The 17,195-nt window shown below is 50.0% G+C and overlaps 2 protein-coding genes across 2 annotated transcripts; one reads left to right on the top strand and one right to left on the bottom strand.

The window, feature by feature from the left end:
- Positions 1-8,047: 8,047 nt before the first annotated feature.
- On the bottom strand, positions 8,048-8,618 carry LOC131208141 (zinc finger protein 512B-like). Its single transcript, XM_058200789.1, has 2 exons — positions 8,613-8,618; positions 8,048-8,518 (listed from the first exon to the last, which is right to left on the bottom strand). The coding sequence occupies exons 1-2, from the start codon at positions 8,616-8,618 to the stop codon at positions 8,048-8,050; spliced, it is 477 nt and encodes a 158-aa protein (XP_058056772.1).
- A 1,233-nt stretch (positions 8,619-9,851) lies between these two features.
- Positions 9,852-15,381, top strand: LOC131208140 (titin-like). The gene is made up of 3 exons (XM_058200788.1): positions 9,852-9,902; positions 14,233-14,649; positions 14,728-15,381. Exons 1-3 carry the CDS (start codon positions 9,852-9,854, stop codon positions 15,379-15,381), a joined length of 1,122 nt encoding a protein of 373 aa, XP_058056771.1.
- The last annotated feature ends 1,814 nt before the right edge of the window (positions 15,382-17,195 follow it).

Below are 17,195 nucleotides of genomic sequence, written 5' to 3'. Positions count from 1 at the left end.
TAATCTCTACAAAAATTTGGTATTTTATAAATGGAACCGATTTTCCATTCGGCTGGTCTGAAAGGATACAATAATATTTGGAATTCTCTGTTTTAACCGGATTGAAAGTAATCCGCAAACAAAATTCCTTTCGCATCCCAAAAAACTGATGCCAACACCATCTCGGCCGATTTCTGGACACGAACTCGTTTCGAAGCCGAAGAACCACATTTGAACCATTCTCTAGTCGCTTGTTTTGAATCAGGATCATGGTGATAGAGAGTCATAAGGCATCTACTAAATCTTTTTCAGTCACCCGACGATTTTCCAATACTATTCTACATATTTTCAAACCTTACTGTATTAATGGAAGGCGAAGAGTCCTTCCAATATTCGTTCACGAATTTCCTTAGCTTTTAAACCTTCTAAAAATAAAAAAATCTCTGCATGATGCTACATTTTTTCCACTGTAAAAAAATACTATCACACGTCGATACTAAATGGTTTGTAGAAAGGAATGGTATAAACTGAATTGATAGATCGAAAAAAAATTACATTCGTTCCTATGAAGAGTGTACCAATATGACGAAAAAAAAATTAGGCTGACAGCGGCATTCTCTGTTTATGAAGCACAAAACTTATGGAACAACCCAGTGTTTCGCTCACAAACTCTCTCTAACCAAAATGATAGTTTCAACTTTTGCTAAGTGATCTTCACCGATCTTCGTCACACATCGCCCACCCCCGCTTTCGTTGTTACACAATGAATCGGTTTGACTGTGGAATTACAATATTCAACCTCAGGCCCCTAATAATATGCATTATTCAATAAACTGTAAACCTAATTCACGCCTTTTAACCGCGCCTCGACTGCCGACAGACACTCGTCTCACCAAAAGCTCCCCGCTCAATGAGCGACGGAGGTGTATTTGAAACTTTATCACTTAAATTACAAGCTAATAAGGGGCACGATCGTCTCGTCACCTTTCACCATCGCTCACCGAACGCCTCACGCATTGCGCACGCCGGACTGGCCACAGTGAATGTGCGTGAAAATTGACCGCCAAGTAGAGTTGTGCAAAGGATCTATCATCAACCATGGCCCGGGCTTCGTAACGAGTGGAGCCGTAAAATCACACCGATCCGGCCGATCTCTCGCTGCTAATCAGATCACAACCATACCACGATTCACGAATCTTCGTAATTGACCACGAACACCTCACCACATTTCCTATTGACTTTTCGCGAAACCGCTCAACTCGCTGAATGATTGACGATTGACGCTTGGCTATTGGTTCATGAGTTTTATTTCACCACCTTCAGCTCAGTGCAGCTTGCGAAAGATCTGGGTGTGAGCCACGACCGTTCCGACGGGGATGGCCAGGGTGGCGACCCGACGGGGGTGCTGCACCTGATGCCGTCCGATGTCGATGCGGGTGTGAAGCCGATCGAGAGCCTGCATTGGCCGTCGAGTCGGGAAGTGCAGCGTCGGGGCAGGGCGCACCGTTGCCGGGCGACTGGTGGTTCCGAGGGCTTGAACGTGGACCAAGGGGACAACGGGAACGACGGGGACCACTAGGGGGATCTTCGGAACTTCCACGGGCGCAATCCGTTCGGTGCGGTACTGGTAGGCATAGGAGACTCCCGGACGGTACCTCAGCTGAGCCTGACACGTCGTCGTGGCAATGACGGCAAGTAGCAGAAATCCTAAGCACTGGACGAGGCATGATCGAGAAGGCTCAAACAAACAATGGGTCGATGTGGCGCAGACCCGCAACTTACCTTCATTTTCCGAACGAACTTTCCTGCCGATGTGTGCCGCAGAAATGGTGCCGTCGATGGGTGTTTGAACTAGTTTTATAGGAGGACTGCCGATGCCGACTTTATAGTCCTTAGCTCTTCGCAGAGACTCGACTCTTATTGCGACCGGGCTCTATTGGTTTGTTTTTATTACGCAGGTTTGCGCAAATTTCCTTTGCGCACTTTAGCGCGCACAGGTGACCTCAACGATGTGCCATTTTTTGCTACGTTTTGCAGCGAGTTTGTTACTTCACTCCATTCCACAGTTACCTGAGTTCTAGCGTGGGTTCGTTTTAAAATATAATTGATAACCAGCTCGCTGGGGGTCCTAGTTTTCCCATCGAAACTCCCGTCTCTGGCGAGGAAAGTAATGGCGTTAGTGGCTTTTCTGCAGGATCTCTCCTTTCAGCGAGCACACACGACGATCGTTAACGTGTTGAGTTATTGATTTCACCTACCTCGGTCGGTAGGTCGTCGTGCTGAAGTTATGCCGTAACTGCCACAGAACGCACGCACCAACACGTCCAGCCCGCCTCTCCGGAGTTCTGTCAATAAATAATGGGATCTCGGGAAGGCGGATTTGCACGTTTCCAGCTTTTAACGAGACCATTCGACGGCGGAGAGCACTATTTCATCAGCTAACACCGCGCCGTCGTCCCGGAAGGAAGTCCTCGAAAGAAAACTTTCCGTCCCAAAGCGGCGCCACGACCATCGCGCAACCAGGTGGCGGTGGCGTGTAAGAGGATGGCTTGAACCACACTACAGGATATGACGCCGGTGCCCAGTGCAGTGCAAGCGCAACGCATAAATACCGGGACGGGGTACAGGTGCTCGTGGCCTCGTGGAGGACCGAGGAGTGCGCCGTGTCGGGGCTGTAAATTGCGATATCAAGACGTATAAATTTAGGATGTTTTGTAATTATTTAATGTGGCTTTTTCCCCATATCCTAATTTATGTGTCATATTAACTTTAATTGGTGTCTCGCTTGCTCGCTCTCTGTCCTTGGTCTCTGAAGCCGTTTAGGGACGCAGCCCAAACTCCGGGAGTCGTTTCGCATCGCAGGTGGAGCGTTCAAAAGAGCCTTGCCTTTGGGCCTCGAACAGCGACGACCGCATTCCGCAGCAGCACAAGCAGCGGTCGGACCACAGCGCCGTCGTCCAGGATGCTTTATCTTTCCACACAAACCAACCTTACTTTCGTCGAGATGCTCCACTGGAGAGACCAGCCAAGTCGTGTCGTCGTGTCAAGGCAAATTCGAAAATGAGAGTTGCATTTTAAGGGTGAGTTGGTTTCTAGTCTCCTAGCAGTGGCCAGCATCGAAGTTTGGTTCCTTCAAGGTGACAACGGACACACGACTTGGGGTCCTGTGTGAGGTGTGAAGCTCAGCTGCCCGTTACACAAAACGTACTAATAATCGTGTTTTGCCATTATTCCTGCCTTCGATGGGAAATTGATCGCTATCCTTAAATCGAGAAGAGTTTCATCGTCTTTCAGATGTAATATGTTTTAATCACGGGAGTATAAAACTGTGCCAATCAAACATAATAATTTCTAGAGCATTAGTACTCGAGTTTAATATGTTTGTATATCTTAATGCCTCCAGATATTGCGGTCTCAACGAGTTAGTGGACGAAGCCCAAGGACGAAAGATTACTTAAGATTAATAAAATAAAATAAATCGTTCGGGTATCGTTCAATTGAGTAGAGAAGATCGAACTTCTGACCCCCTTAGGGCTTATCGACCAATGTTCCAATCGACGAAGCTTGATGTGTCTTACTGTGTCTTTTTCCAAAATGAATCATTACAACATCACCCATTGTGTATATCTACCCAATTATCGCTCGTCACAGTGATTTGAAAACTAATACAAATTTCAGTTTGCATGTTCCATGGTTGCCCGCGGTTACAATTTAATTTACCATTGTAGCTGACACCGGCGGAACAGCGGAATTGCTGCTTTCCCTATTCTTTGGCGAAAAAAAGGAAGTTCCGCGTACCCAAAGTCCAGACACCATGTGGCGCAACTGGCGGCGATAAAATGTTCCCGTGCCATGAAATACGGGAAATATATAAACGAATTGGCAAACAGAACAGTGTAACGTACAGCTTCACCATCGTGCAGCGGCGAAACGTGTAAAACGCAAAAGGGAACAAACGGCGTGGGGACGGCTACAATTAAACTGGCCGGCATGGGCCGGAGCCCGAGACAGCGCCAGCAGCAGCATGCTGCACCGTAACACCGGAAACGGATTGTATTTACTGCTCGAAACTAGCACAATAAAATGGAGTGAAGGACTGGAAACTGAAGAAGGACACCAGGACCAGGAGCAGAGCAGCGTGTAGCACCAGAAAACATTTCCCCGCTCGGCACCGGCCCCCGGGTGGAAAGACGGACGCACTATCTTTCCCCAAGAATCGCCCAGCCGTCCGTCGGCTCCGGCGTCGAATGCAAATGATGGTTCAACTGACACCGCGAAACTTGCATCCTTCGCCACGGGGTTTGCGGAACAAAACAAAATGGCATTCACATGGCACGATCTTTAAAAAACAACGAACATCGACAGTCTCCGTGGCGGACGGGGCCCACATCCGGACACCAAACAGAGCCCCAGAGCACTGGGAAATATTAATAGAAGAGAGCCACGAAACGTGGGTAAAAAACACACGGACCGGGACCGGATCGCAAACGGGTTGCACAAACACCAAACTTTCCCTTTTTTCCAACGGCGCCCCCCACCCGAGATAAGAATGGCCACGCGGTGTGCGGCCCGTCCTGGGGCAGCATCAATTTGTACGCAAAGCGGACATGCGAAACGGAGTTTGCAGTGCCATCCGCTGGGAAAGGCAGAAAGGCCCTGCAACTAAACCGAAATCCGGGCTCTCCGGGGCCGTCAGCAACACTGGGCGTCGCGCGGCCCCACCATCAATTCCGTGTTGTAATAAATTCATGAGAAAATTGGAAAAACTGCATGAAAAATGGAGTAATAATAATTGCCACCCTTGCCTGGCCTGGGACCCAGCCCCGTAACGGACGGAATGAAAGTGAAACAAAAAAAACCACGCTGCGTCCGGTTGGGAATAAAATAAAAGCAATTCTTGCGGAAAAATGGCCCCCCCCCCCCCCCCTCTCCGCGCCCTCCGGTGCGTTGCGGATTGCCCGAAAATCCGGACACGCCACTGGCAGTCCCGGGATGGACCATGAATTGTGGTTGCAGTCGCAAAAATGGTAATAATAGTTCAGCCGGCAGCCCGAACCCGCTGGCTGGCCACGGTCATTAGATGCACTTGCGCCCAACGTTTGGGCTCTCTCTCTCTGTGTATGCGTGTGATTGGCGCAGTGTTTGTGGCCAGATTTGCGGTGAGCATGTCGAAACAGATAGTAAGTCAGCTCCACGTGGCCACCCCATGGAGCTACCGACAGAGATTTGCATACATTTAGGCGCCCGCTTTTCGGTTCCACGGCTCACTCTTGCCTCCCGGGACGGTCCTTTTTGGGGCGGCAACGGGGATAGACGGGGGGTGTTTGTTAAGAAAGTTATACGATAACGTGCAACTGGCCGCCTCGTACACGGTGCGAATAGTAGGTTTTAGGACCCAAGGGCCCAAGTTCCCAGGACACCGGATGCCTGTTACAAAAAGCGTTTTCGGCTAGATGTGAAGAATAGGATTTACAAAAAAATAATTAAAAAAGACGGTAGTGATTGTTTCACAATTTTTCGGAAGGATATTGAAGGCTTTCTTTGGGGTAATTTCGAACACAACACCACGGAAGGCGTGTTGCGCACTGCGTTCCCTTTGGTCGGTGTTAAAGATGCGGAAGTAAAATGGGAAAGATTTTTCAAAGCATGGGTCGAAAGGAACTTTGGAATTTGTTTCCCTACCCTCATAAAACCAGAAACGCAATCATTGCTATATACGACTCCTGGTTCCTTCTTGCCTTGTAACCGCTTTGTGTGTGACTTTGAATGCTCTACCTGATAACTTAACTTTTTATTTATCGCACAACCTTAATGCTTTTCGAACCTTAGATAAAAACGGCAATAGCTTCCATCAAGCGCCCGGCGCTTCTTGGCCCGCTCTCGCTCGGTTAGTTTGCGAGTTTGCGCCTTCGTGGCGTTGTCAAACTGTTGCCAGGATCTCTCGATCGCGTGCGTGCCGGGCCGGACCAACCTCCGGTGGGTGACGACAAAAAGGTACGATGCAAAGTACAATGAACAGCAGTAGCCAGCAGAGAAAAAGGAGCTCCTGCTCAAAGTAATAAAACCCGTTGCTATGAATCAAATTTTCCATTGGATGGCGCGGCCATTGATGTCGCGATGCATTTACGCCACAACGGTCGGCCCGGCCCGGCACGTTCCCGGCACTTTTCTCCGGTCCCCGGTCTGCATACACAAGGGAGGTATGATTTGCGATTTGCGGTGCTGGCGGTCCCGGGGTGCTCCGGGGATTTGTGTAAAGATTTTTTACCAGTTGTTTGCCTGTAGTTTGCGATCAACCCATTGCCACAGCCGAGCAGCCGGCGGGCAGGATTGGCATGTGGGTGCCGCGAGGCACTGAATGGATGCTTCGCATTGTTTCCCACTCCCCCCTCGGATTTTGGGGTGGTTCGAGAAGATTTTTATGCATGTCGCCAGCTTATGCTGGCCGGCTAGTTTCTTTGTTTAGCTCGGTAACGTTATTAGATTTTGGCTTCGCCGTGATTTTAATTCCTGTGGCCTGGCGCACACTGGCACACGAATGCTGCCGCAGGAGCCAACCACGGTGCAGTCCGTTGTAGCTCTTCACGATAACCGGCAACCGACCAGCGGCAAGGAAGCCCGATCATGAGTTTCGTTCGCTCTACCGCCCCGTTCACTTATAAATTATGGATTCATTGTTTTCTCTAAAATGTAAAGCACAATATTCTAGCCACCGGAGCCGCGGGAGAGAGAGAGCCGATAGTCGGAGGGAAATTTTGAAGCGAAAAGGAGCAAGCAATTAGAAAAAAAGAAGCTCACAGAAGACCATTGAAAGGGATTCTTTTGCCAACCGGCACCGCACACTAGCAAACGGCGGCGGCAACATAAAAAGGCGAAGAGATGACACACCACGGCGAGTAAGGACAGGCAGCGGGACCATCGGTGCACCAAAGCCAGCCGACAACGGGCGCACAATTTTTATTGTTTCGAGCGCCATGCAATAAGCGTGCACAGTCTTTGCGCTGTGCGCGAGCCTGCGGAAGGTGCTAACTGTGGTTGCGGCCAGCAAAGGACGACCGTCGGGGTTGCGAAATTTCAAAACAAAAACCCAGCCAACCCCAGGTCCGGGAGGCACCGGGAGACTGCCGGTTCCGTGAGGCATGATTTGAAATTTGAATTTATGAATGCGCTCGCAAAAACACACCCCGAGCGCGGCCAGGTCACCTCGCAAACCCACGTCAAGTGGCGTCTTAATTTTTGCCAACGTTCCGAGCACCGAGGTTCCTGGTCCTGGGCAAAAGTTTCCACGCCACGTAAGAAAATTGTCAACTTTCAATTTAATAAAACCGAAAGCCGGGGAAAATGCATCGTAAGGAAAGTAGCCTAAAACCCGGCACCGGGCGGGACGGTTGCATCGTTTTATTTCCCGGCCCGGCGAACGACAGGCAACGGACAGTTTTCGCTGCTCCTTTGAGTGCGCTTTGCTCAACCGTTACAATGATTTATTGTTATGAGTGGGACCGAGAGATGAAAATAAAACAGGTAATAAATTATTTAGCATTCGGAAATATATTCACATCTGGCAGGTTCAGTGTGGCCCCATGGAGACGCCTGGTGTCTAAGGATTTTGGGCGCCAAAAGGCTTCTTTGGGGCTGAGCGCAGCTCAGTGGGTCCCTAATGATGGTGCACTCGCGTTGCTCACGCGCTGTCGGAAAATTGAACTAATTTAATATTGTTAGTATAAAAGTTTAAAGGGGGTTCAAAGGATGATTTAAACAAATCATCAATTTTGAGCAAAATATAAAAATGAGCTTCAGCGAACATTCAAAGTGCTTTTGAGTCTTTGGACAAACATAAATTAATGAATCTTTTCGGTCCAAAAGCCCTCGTGATCTTGTCGATCTATGTCGAGCTACCCTGTTACCCTGAGTGCAAGATACTCGCAAAAGGTTAACAGTTTAGTTGAAAATAAAACATTCTTTACATTTTCGATCGCTTGTTTCACCATTGGACAGCCATATTTATTATGTCTTTCTGTTAGTGACTATCGAATGGCACCGAGAAAACCGGTACCAGCGGGAACTGCGGTCAGTGGTGGTGCTTCTTCACCTTTTTGATGTGCACCGTAACAGGGACCGCCTTCTCGACGTAGACCGGTTTCTTCACGTACACCGGATATGGTTTCTCCACGTGCACCGGATACGGCTTCGGCACCTCGACGTACTCCTTGTGGTACACTGGAACCTCGTACGGTACTTTCACCTCGACCGGCACTGGCCGATCGACGTGAACGGGCACCTTCTTCTCCACGTAAACAGGAACCTTCTTTTCGATGACGAACGGAACCTTCTTCTCGACGTGCACCGGATACGGGATCTTCACCGGCACTGGCACGTGCTTTTCCACCTCAACCGGATACGGCACCGGCACCTTCTTCGTGATCGTCACCGTCTTCACGTGGTCGTGGTGATCGGACCGCTTGTGGATCGTTTTCTCAGCTTCACGGATCGTAGCTCCGGCCGCCAGTGCCACCATCACCGCGGACAGCACAATGAACGTCTGCAAAGAAAAAGACGTTGGTCCGGATCACTCGCGTTTTCACACTCCCACTTTTCCGATCCACGATCCAGCCGGGAAGCCGATGGGGACTTACCTTCATGTTGGGACGTGTTTCGAGTGGACTGAAGTGCTGCGTTAGTAGCTGACTAGCGGACAGATCGTTGCTAACTGATGGCTTCACCACTGCACCTAATGTACTTTATATAGCCTTCTCTGGCCTCCCGCTGCCGAGACCGACCGAGAAACCGAGACAGTGCCACAAATCGCCACAAACTACTTGGCAGCGCGTGCCAAACAAATCGAATTGCGACCATTTCGTTCACGGTTAAGGCTGCACCCTGGGCCCAAGCCCCGGCCCCGCCGGTTATGTCATCGTGGGCTGCAAAGGCCGGCCGCATGTGAATCAAAGCTGACGGCGATCAGCTTCAATTGGATCCATTTGTTAGCCATTTCTTGCTTTCTTTCCGACGGCGTTTTCGGTCAAGTATTCGAGGAAAGCGCTGCCTAGTGCCACACTGCCGGTTTGTACTGACCCGTATCGTCCAAGGATGTGACCAACGTGCGCAAGAAGCAACAATTTCTTCTTGCAACATCTCACGGGTCCCCCTCACCGGACTGATAACGAAGCAGGCGGACAAAACTCGGGTTTGCAACAGATTTTTTGCCGTTGTTGTATTGAACAACTGCGGCGGTGGTAAAAGACCCATGACCGGTTGAAACGTTTGGCCCTTGCGCCTCGGCCACTTGCGCTCTGGTGACCATTCACTTGCTTGTCGCTACGCCTCGGTGCGTTTGGGAGTGGTTTTTGTGTGTTTTTGGTTTTCCACACAAATTACAATGTCCCGGCTCTTGGTCGCCAGTGATTTGCAACGTGAACCGGGGGTTCCATGAACGTGACCCTTGCGCGGTATGCCCACTGGAGAGGAAATGTGCACATCGGTTTCCGGTATCGCGTGGACCATATGGCACTGTAAAGTTGCCACGTCGCGATCTTATCACCGTGATTGAGACATTTTATGAATCGCTGGTGAAGAAAGATCTACCCTCACACTGCAATTGGATCGTTGGCTGGCTGTAGAAAGTCAGCCTACTTGGTTATAAAAAGTGCTCTAAAGCGGAATGTCCCCAAAGACTGACGGTCCAAGGTGAGCAGACTTACTGTGGGGCCGTGGAGAGACTCAACGTCGACGGATCAGATAAATAATTGCGATAAGTACAAATTGTGTAACTCACGTCCGCAAGTCCGAACATGGTCAGTAGAAAAATCTTTTATTTCATTTCATTAGACTCTGACTACGTAAACTAAAAATTAATACCAACTAAAGTGCCGAAAATGTGGCAGGAAGACATACTTCGTCCGAAAGCCACAAACAGTTTAATCATGGTAAGCAATAGATTGAAAGGTTTTTCATCGACTTTCATTCCTTTCTTTCCATATCAGTTTCCCGGGTTACCTGAACGAATCCGATAATGATGAATCTCTGCGTAGTCGGAACTCGGAACGATGGATTCGTATTCGTTGGTCCCGGTGCCATCTCAGCGTTTGGACTCAGAAACTCGAGATTTGTTGTTGAACGAATTCAAATTTTATTTTTTTCCCATGAATTACTCAGATACCAAGTGGACTCTTTATTCCGCCTGATCCTTTTGCAATCATTTACAATTACAATCGGAAGATTTCTCCCAAAGGATTCGAGCCGTGCCGGTGGCAAAGGGAATGTAAAGCAAATTGGATCCTTCGAAAGAAAGCGCACCTTATTTTCTCCTTCATGCTTCCGTGTTCTGGATCTACTTGAGCGTTTTAATCCTTGTTATCCCCGAGGAATCTATCAGCAATCTTCGGCGCCTTAGAGCCAGGACTGCGCCAGGTGGATTCAACCCGCCGAGCCATCGATCTTGCCGTCCCCGCCCAGTCGGCCAGGAGTTTCGTGTTACGGCACGATAAAGTATTTCAATCAACAAATTCATTGTTCGTCCTTAATTGACCCTTGACCCTCGTCATTCCGGAAGCTAATTCCCGCCGCACAAAACCCGGCGGCCCGACCCACGTCGGTACATCGCGGCACCGTTCCGTCGGTTTTGAGTGACGCTTCTGGCCAATATTATGGCTGTTACCGTGCCGTTTTTCTATTCGACCTACCAATTACCATAAATGAGTGGGGTTAGCGTTGCACGTTGGCTTAAACAGATGCCATTTAAAAAGGCATTTCGACGGACGCCGGGGAGTCAAGTGGTATGTTTTCTGTGTTTGCCTTTTGCCTTTTCTATGCTATGTTTTTTTCTGCTAAAGGTGTCGTTCTTGAGCACGTTGGTAATCGATCAGGGATTGATTTATTGTAGGTGGTTTTTCATTGCTAAATTATCCGTTTCCGCAACTTTCTTTAGAAATTGCTTAGGTTCCAAAAATTGTAATGTTCGTGATTTGAAAACGATTCCCAAAGAGCGCCAATAAATCTCATCAATAAATATAAATAAACTGCATTAGGGTTTGCATAAAAACGATTTTTTTTGTCTAATTTTGTTAAATAAAATTAACAGCTCCAAGCTCATACATTTCACTTCGAAGGGCCTCCATTTTCCTGCGGTTACCATGGAGATGCGTTGCCCAACCAGCCAGCGAGTTGAAATGATTTGATCGAAGGTCTTCGATTACGACGCACAGCCTTCTTGTTTCGTGATAATGAGCCGCGGGCAGCCCTACAAATACGCTTCAATCGTTGAACCAAACCAAGGAAGGAACTCCATAGGGGCGTGATGTAAGGCAACCCATCATTTTTAAATTGTCATGCATGCGTGGCCGTCTGCCTTAATGTAACCCATGCCTGCCAAAGATCAAACCGTTCGGCATTAACTTCACTTTACTCACCAACTGAGATACGACTCCAAGACTGCTTCGAAGCTTCGGTTGAATTATTCATTACAAAACGCGACCCGAAATCAGTGGTTCCGTTGCCACTGAAAAGCTGTCAAAATTCAAATGTTCGCACGTTCAAGTCAAATAAATCGTCATACATTTTCATCGTCCTTCCTCACTCGGTTTTCACTTTCCATTCGTCCGCGATATCTTAATTTTACTCAAAATGATAATGCAAATGCGAATGTTGCGATGACGTTTACAAATTAAGCACTTTTTGGGCCAGTTTTTATCGTCCATTTTAAACGACCATTAGGCCGTGCTTAATTCATCGAAATTCATTAAGATTGTGAAATTTGACGGTTATCCACAAATTGCTTCAATTATTCACTGTTTTAAGCTCATTCTCCCCTTTCCCCTGCAAGACATCGTTCTTAAGCGTGCCCCAGGATAATGGGAAGAAGCTTTCCGACCGATCACGGGAAGCGTGCCGCTCCCCAGCAAATTGTGGCTCTCCGGGCGATGACCGGGCGAGGCCGTGCCGAGAGGTACGAAAATCATCGACGACTGTAATAGGATATTGTTTTATGAGCTTCATAAATTATCGCTAACGGTTTCAATTATTTCCGCATGTCAGCCTGCCGGCTGACGTGGCCCCGGGCCCGGGTCTCTCCATCTTCGTCCGCCGTGGCTTACGGCCTTCACGGGGGCGGCCAACGGCTATCTACTCTATCTTATCGGGAAGCCGGGCCGTCGGATACAAATCAGACACCCGGCACACTGACTCTTATCTTTAACGGCACACCGACCGACCGACACCCACGGTACGGTTTCCGGTGCCGGAGAGAAATTGTTTCCCCAGAATTTATTGCATCCCCGAAAGCGACGGAAATCCTGGGAGTCGTGGGACGAGACAGGACTTTTACTAGCGCAAAGGTTCTGCTGCACGTCAAGGTGCTGCCAGATTGTGCTCACTTGCTCAATTGGTGCAGTTAATGATTGCCACAAATTGCCGAGGGTACCTAATTCGCGGGCGCGTGTTCTCGAGAAATCGCTTCGCTAAGGTGATTAGAACATTAGAGCTTCATTGCACAGTAAACGGCCAGCGCCAGTCAAACGCAGATAAGTTTCGGGCACTAAATATCGGATTCGCCGTGTGGAAAAGCAAATTTCGCCAGCCTTGACACGCAACAGTCGGTATTAAAACATCGTGGTATTGCTCCACCGTGCACCGAGAGCGATCGTTGCATTGTTTAATGACTTTAATGGCAAAAATTAAGCGCCGGCTGCTAATTTATCGGTTGGCTTCGGTAATGCGAATCAGAGAACGCACCTCCGCCGCTTGCGACACGCAAACAGTATGTTTAAGACACGAAGTGTTCCTCTTACGATTCCGAGCCACATAACCCAAATACGCCTAGCGGGCACCCCGAGGACCTCTTGGCGGCTCTGTTAGTTTTGTGCATCAAAAAATCCCGACCAAACCAACCATCGCTCAGCCCGCCAACCATTATCGGGCCCTCGATTTACGATCGCCAACACCAGGGTCTGGGGGGGGGCTATTAATTGGGCCAATCAGACACGGAGAAAGATGAAGTGCCACGGAGTGGCCAAAAGACGACATCATAAAGAGAAAAATGACGCGGCTAGCCGAAAACATACACACAATCAGCTGATTGCGCGTTTAGGGCGCCCGCGGACTCCTATTGCGCCAATCGCCATCGGCGGCCATAATCAATCACGGATCGATTGGCCGGCAGGAAACTGCCCAAAAGGCGCCTTTCGCTAACTTTGCTCCGGTCGGTCCGTCGGACGTGTTTCGAAGAAATGGCTCGATCGCTGAACCGTGCTTCTGGCTGTCGGATCGACCTTCTTGGGTCGAGGGTCTCTGGCGTAACTGCGCGTTGCGGCTTGCGAAACGCGATAATTGCCTAATCGAGCGATGATTGTCGTTTTTCCTACCATCGATCCGTGGCCGATCGGGGTGATAAGCCAAAGAGCGGTCTTTATCGGCCACCATCGAGCGAGATCGTCACGAAACACGTCCGCCGATCGGCGCGGTTCGCGCGGCCCATTAATTATTATCATTTTTCTTCGTCGTTTTTTTTTTTCGGTCGGGGTCGTCCCAGGGGCTGTGTCACTGATGCGGTGGTGTCATGTTGTGTGGCCAGCAGGTTCCACGCGAGGTTAGGTTTTCGTCATTGGGGCGAGGATTTTCCATTCCACAGGAGCGTGACCGAAACGCAGCACAACGCGAACGCAGTCTTCGCCGAGACGAGAGCAAACGGGATGCCATCAAAACATCATAACCTCCAAAACCAACACACCGAACAGCAGCCAGCAGAGTCGGCGATCGGCGCTATCGGTGGCCACCATCTTCTTCATCTTCGTGGAGGGTGGAGTCGTGAAAACTCCACTCGGTCGTAGTCGTAGCAGGCGGAAAATTGGGCTCCGGTATAAATTGATTACGATCATCGGTGGGAAGCATCATTCGTTAGCGATCGCTCCATCGTGTCAGCTCGGTAGTGCTCTCCCTAGATTCGGTGCGTGAAGCAGCAGCAGCAGCAGCTCAGCCGTTGCTCAGTTTGAATTCTGTCATGAAGGTGTGTGTCTTCGGCGGTGCTTTGGTGTGTCACTCCGATCGGTCGGAAAGTTTCTAGATCTGGAAAAAGCCAATGTGGACAATGCATTGATTTTGCTATCAGAAGTGGCGCTTCGTGTTTCGTGGACCCCCCCAGATCCAGATCTGAGACAGATGTGACGTGGTGGAGTGACAATCTTTAAGTAGCTAACAATAATATGTGACTCCCTTTTCTTTCTTTCCCCCGTTTCATCCCTCATAATCTACTCCACTGCCCAGACGTTCATTGTGTTGAGTTTGCTGGTGGCACTGGTGGCCGGTGCCAGCCTGCAGAAGGGCGCGGCCAAAGAGTCCGAACAGCAGACGAAAACCCAGGGCAAGCGGGGTCTGATCGATTACGGGTACGGGTACGCGCAGGAACCGGAACTGCACGGTGGCTTCAAGCCATCGTTTGGCTACGACGTGGAGTCGTCCGATTACCACACGCGCAAATCGTTCGAGCTGCCAGCCTTCCACCACAACCAGTACGCCGCGCTGCACTACAAGGAACCGGCCACGTTCAGTTGGAAGGACGAGAAGCACACGGTCATCACGAAGAACGTCCCGGTGCCGTACCCGGTCAACATCGAGAAGCAGGTGGTGATCGAGAAGAAGGTCCCGGTGCACATCGATCGGCCGGTACCGTATCCGGTGGAGGTGGAAAAGAAGGTTCCGGTCTACGTGGAGAAGCACGTGCCCGTGCACATCGATCGCCCAGTGCCGTATCCGGTGAAGGTGCCGTATCCGGTCGAAGTTGAAAAGAAGGTCCCGGTATACGTCGAGAAGAAGGTGCACGTCGACCGGCCAGTTCCGTATCCGGTGAAGGTGAAGGTTCCGGTTTACCACAAGGTGGAAGTCGAAGTGCCGAAGCCATATCCGGTGCACATCCCGAAACCCTACCCGGTGTACATCGAGAAGGAGATCGTGAAGCACGTCGATCGCCCCGTTCCGTACGAGGTCGAGAAGAAGGTTCACGTGCCGGTCATCCATCGCGTCGAGGTCGAGAAGCCGTATCCGGTTTACGTCGAAAAACAGGTGCTGGTCGAGAAGGCCGAAGCGCACAGCCACGAGCAGAGCCACGCGCACAGCCACGAGCAGAGTCATGAGCTGCATAGCCACGAGCTACACAGCCACGAGCTGCCTGCGAGCCACGAACAGGAGTACACGGTACACCACAACATCCGCCCGGTAGGCGTGAAGTCAACGGACTTCATCTCGGAACCGATCGAGGAGCCGGAACACGAGCACCAGTACGGCGAGGAGTCGCAGCAGATCGAGCGCAAGAGCGAGGACGATCAGAAGCAGGAAGCGACCGACGAGAAACCGGCAGCGGCCACGACAGCGGCGACGGCAGAAAAGAAGTCCTCGGACGACGGCGAGTCGCAGTAGGGCGACCCTTGCCGCCCTTGGTTACTTTGTTTCTAGTTTAAGCAGACCCAACTCAGGCTCCGTAGCAGACCCAACTCAGGCTACCAACTCTACCGTAGCCCAGAGCACCGGAGTCACGCATCTACGCTGTACCTCTCTAGTCCCAAACCATGTACACTAAACGCTAATGCAGCCAATTTCTGTGTTCGTCTTCGAAGCAATAAAACGTTACCAAACAAATAATGTAAACACACGTGAACCAGCGTTCGCTGATGATCGCGATGACGATACGGTAGTCCGAATCCTTAAAGCATAACCGAGGCCACTCCGTTGCCGCTGCCGCCACTACTACCGCGTTAGGCACTTTTCCTCTCGCACTCGGAGCGTTGATTTCGGTGACCCAGATTTCCCGCCGATTTTTATGCTCCATCCACCACCGACGGCGATGATACAACCGCATCATCGTCATCATTGCTCAATAACCTACACTCTTTCCCTCGTTACATGGGCCGTTGCTCTCGCTTAACCACGCACCGTTCGTCGCTTTCGCTCTCGCACAAGTCGCTGATCCCGCGATCGATCATTTTTTCCCCGGCCGACCGGGAACGGAACAGTAAAACCGTGCACGCAGCGTCTCCTTCTTCCTCCTGCTGTCCTGCTCTCTCTCCCTGTGGTCTGCGGACCGGCTCCGGCTAATTTCGTTTCGATTCGTCGCACATATTTGCACAAAGCGAAAGAAGTTTGTTGTGGACCGCTGGGGCCGCTGGACCCGGTGCCGGTGCCGATTTGTGAAGATCTATGCCCACTCGCCGGGACGTTAAGTAATCTGCTGCACAGGGCACAGCGGAGTCGCAGCGGAAGGCAGGAAGGATTTGAGAGAGAAAATCAAATCAACCCGTGCCTAACCGTGACTGGGAACGGGCCCCTCAGGCGTATGTAACCGAAACTGTGCCGGGCCACATAATTCAGACGACGAGTTTCGACGGGCCCTCGATCGTTGTCGGAGTTTATCGATATGTAATATGTCTTTTCTATCGACGAGTTGGGCTTTAATAATATTATAGTAACTGATCACTTTCGATCCGATGAAAGGCAATGCTTTTATTGACCGACGGCCTCTAAAACTAATCATCATCGAACTGGCTATTTATTTAATTCCTATAATGCTTTTAATTATGGAATTTTCCTCCCCTTTAAAGGTCCTTTTTGTGAAAAATTCTTCAAACGGCATCTATAAATTCGATTGCCACAATCCAACGCCCGGTGGTCACATATAATCTTTAGTGTCTCCCATTAACGAGGTAACTCGGCAGCTCGCCAAAAACGGTTGGCCAATGGAGCGAGGCGTCTTTCTATTGTTTCGCCCGTCCGTAGTGTACGATCGCATAAAGCCTATTCATCGTGATCAATATCGCCACCGGCGATGTGCAGCATAAATTTCAATTTGGAGGCCCAAAAATGTTGCAGCTGTAGAATCCTTGCTGCTTCAGATTCGCGGATTCGCAACGAAAACAAAATGGACCAGGACGCACCTATTGTTTCCGCAGAAACCGTTAGTTCACACAGGCATTCTCACCACACGCTCACAGTAACATCCCCGCAGGACGCGACCACATCGTATGCGGATCACCATCAGTGAGATGAATTATTAAAAACACATAGTGCAGCTTTCGATGTTCGGCGCTTTGAACCCATTTTTACCCGCCATTTTTCGGCTCACCACACCGGATGACGCAGCCAGCGATCGTAAACATTGTTATTCCCGATCTACGACGTCGGCTCCGTTCCGGTTCCGGTTCGCGTAGCTGACGGTTCCTTCACGAACTATTTATTAC

Source organism: Anopheles bellator, chromosome 2 (assembly GCF_943735745.2).
Source record: "Anopheles bellator chromosome 2, idAnoBellAS_SP24_06.2, whole genome shotgun sequence".
NCBI classification, from domain to species: Eukaryota; Metazoa; Arthropoda; class Insecta; order Diptera; family Culicidae; genus Anopheles; species Anopheles bellator.
Note: the sequence above shows the minus strand (reverse complement) of the source record. Positions and strands in the feature narration are given on the sequence as shown.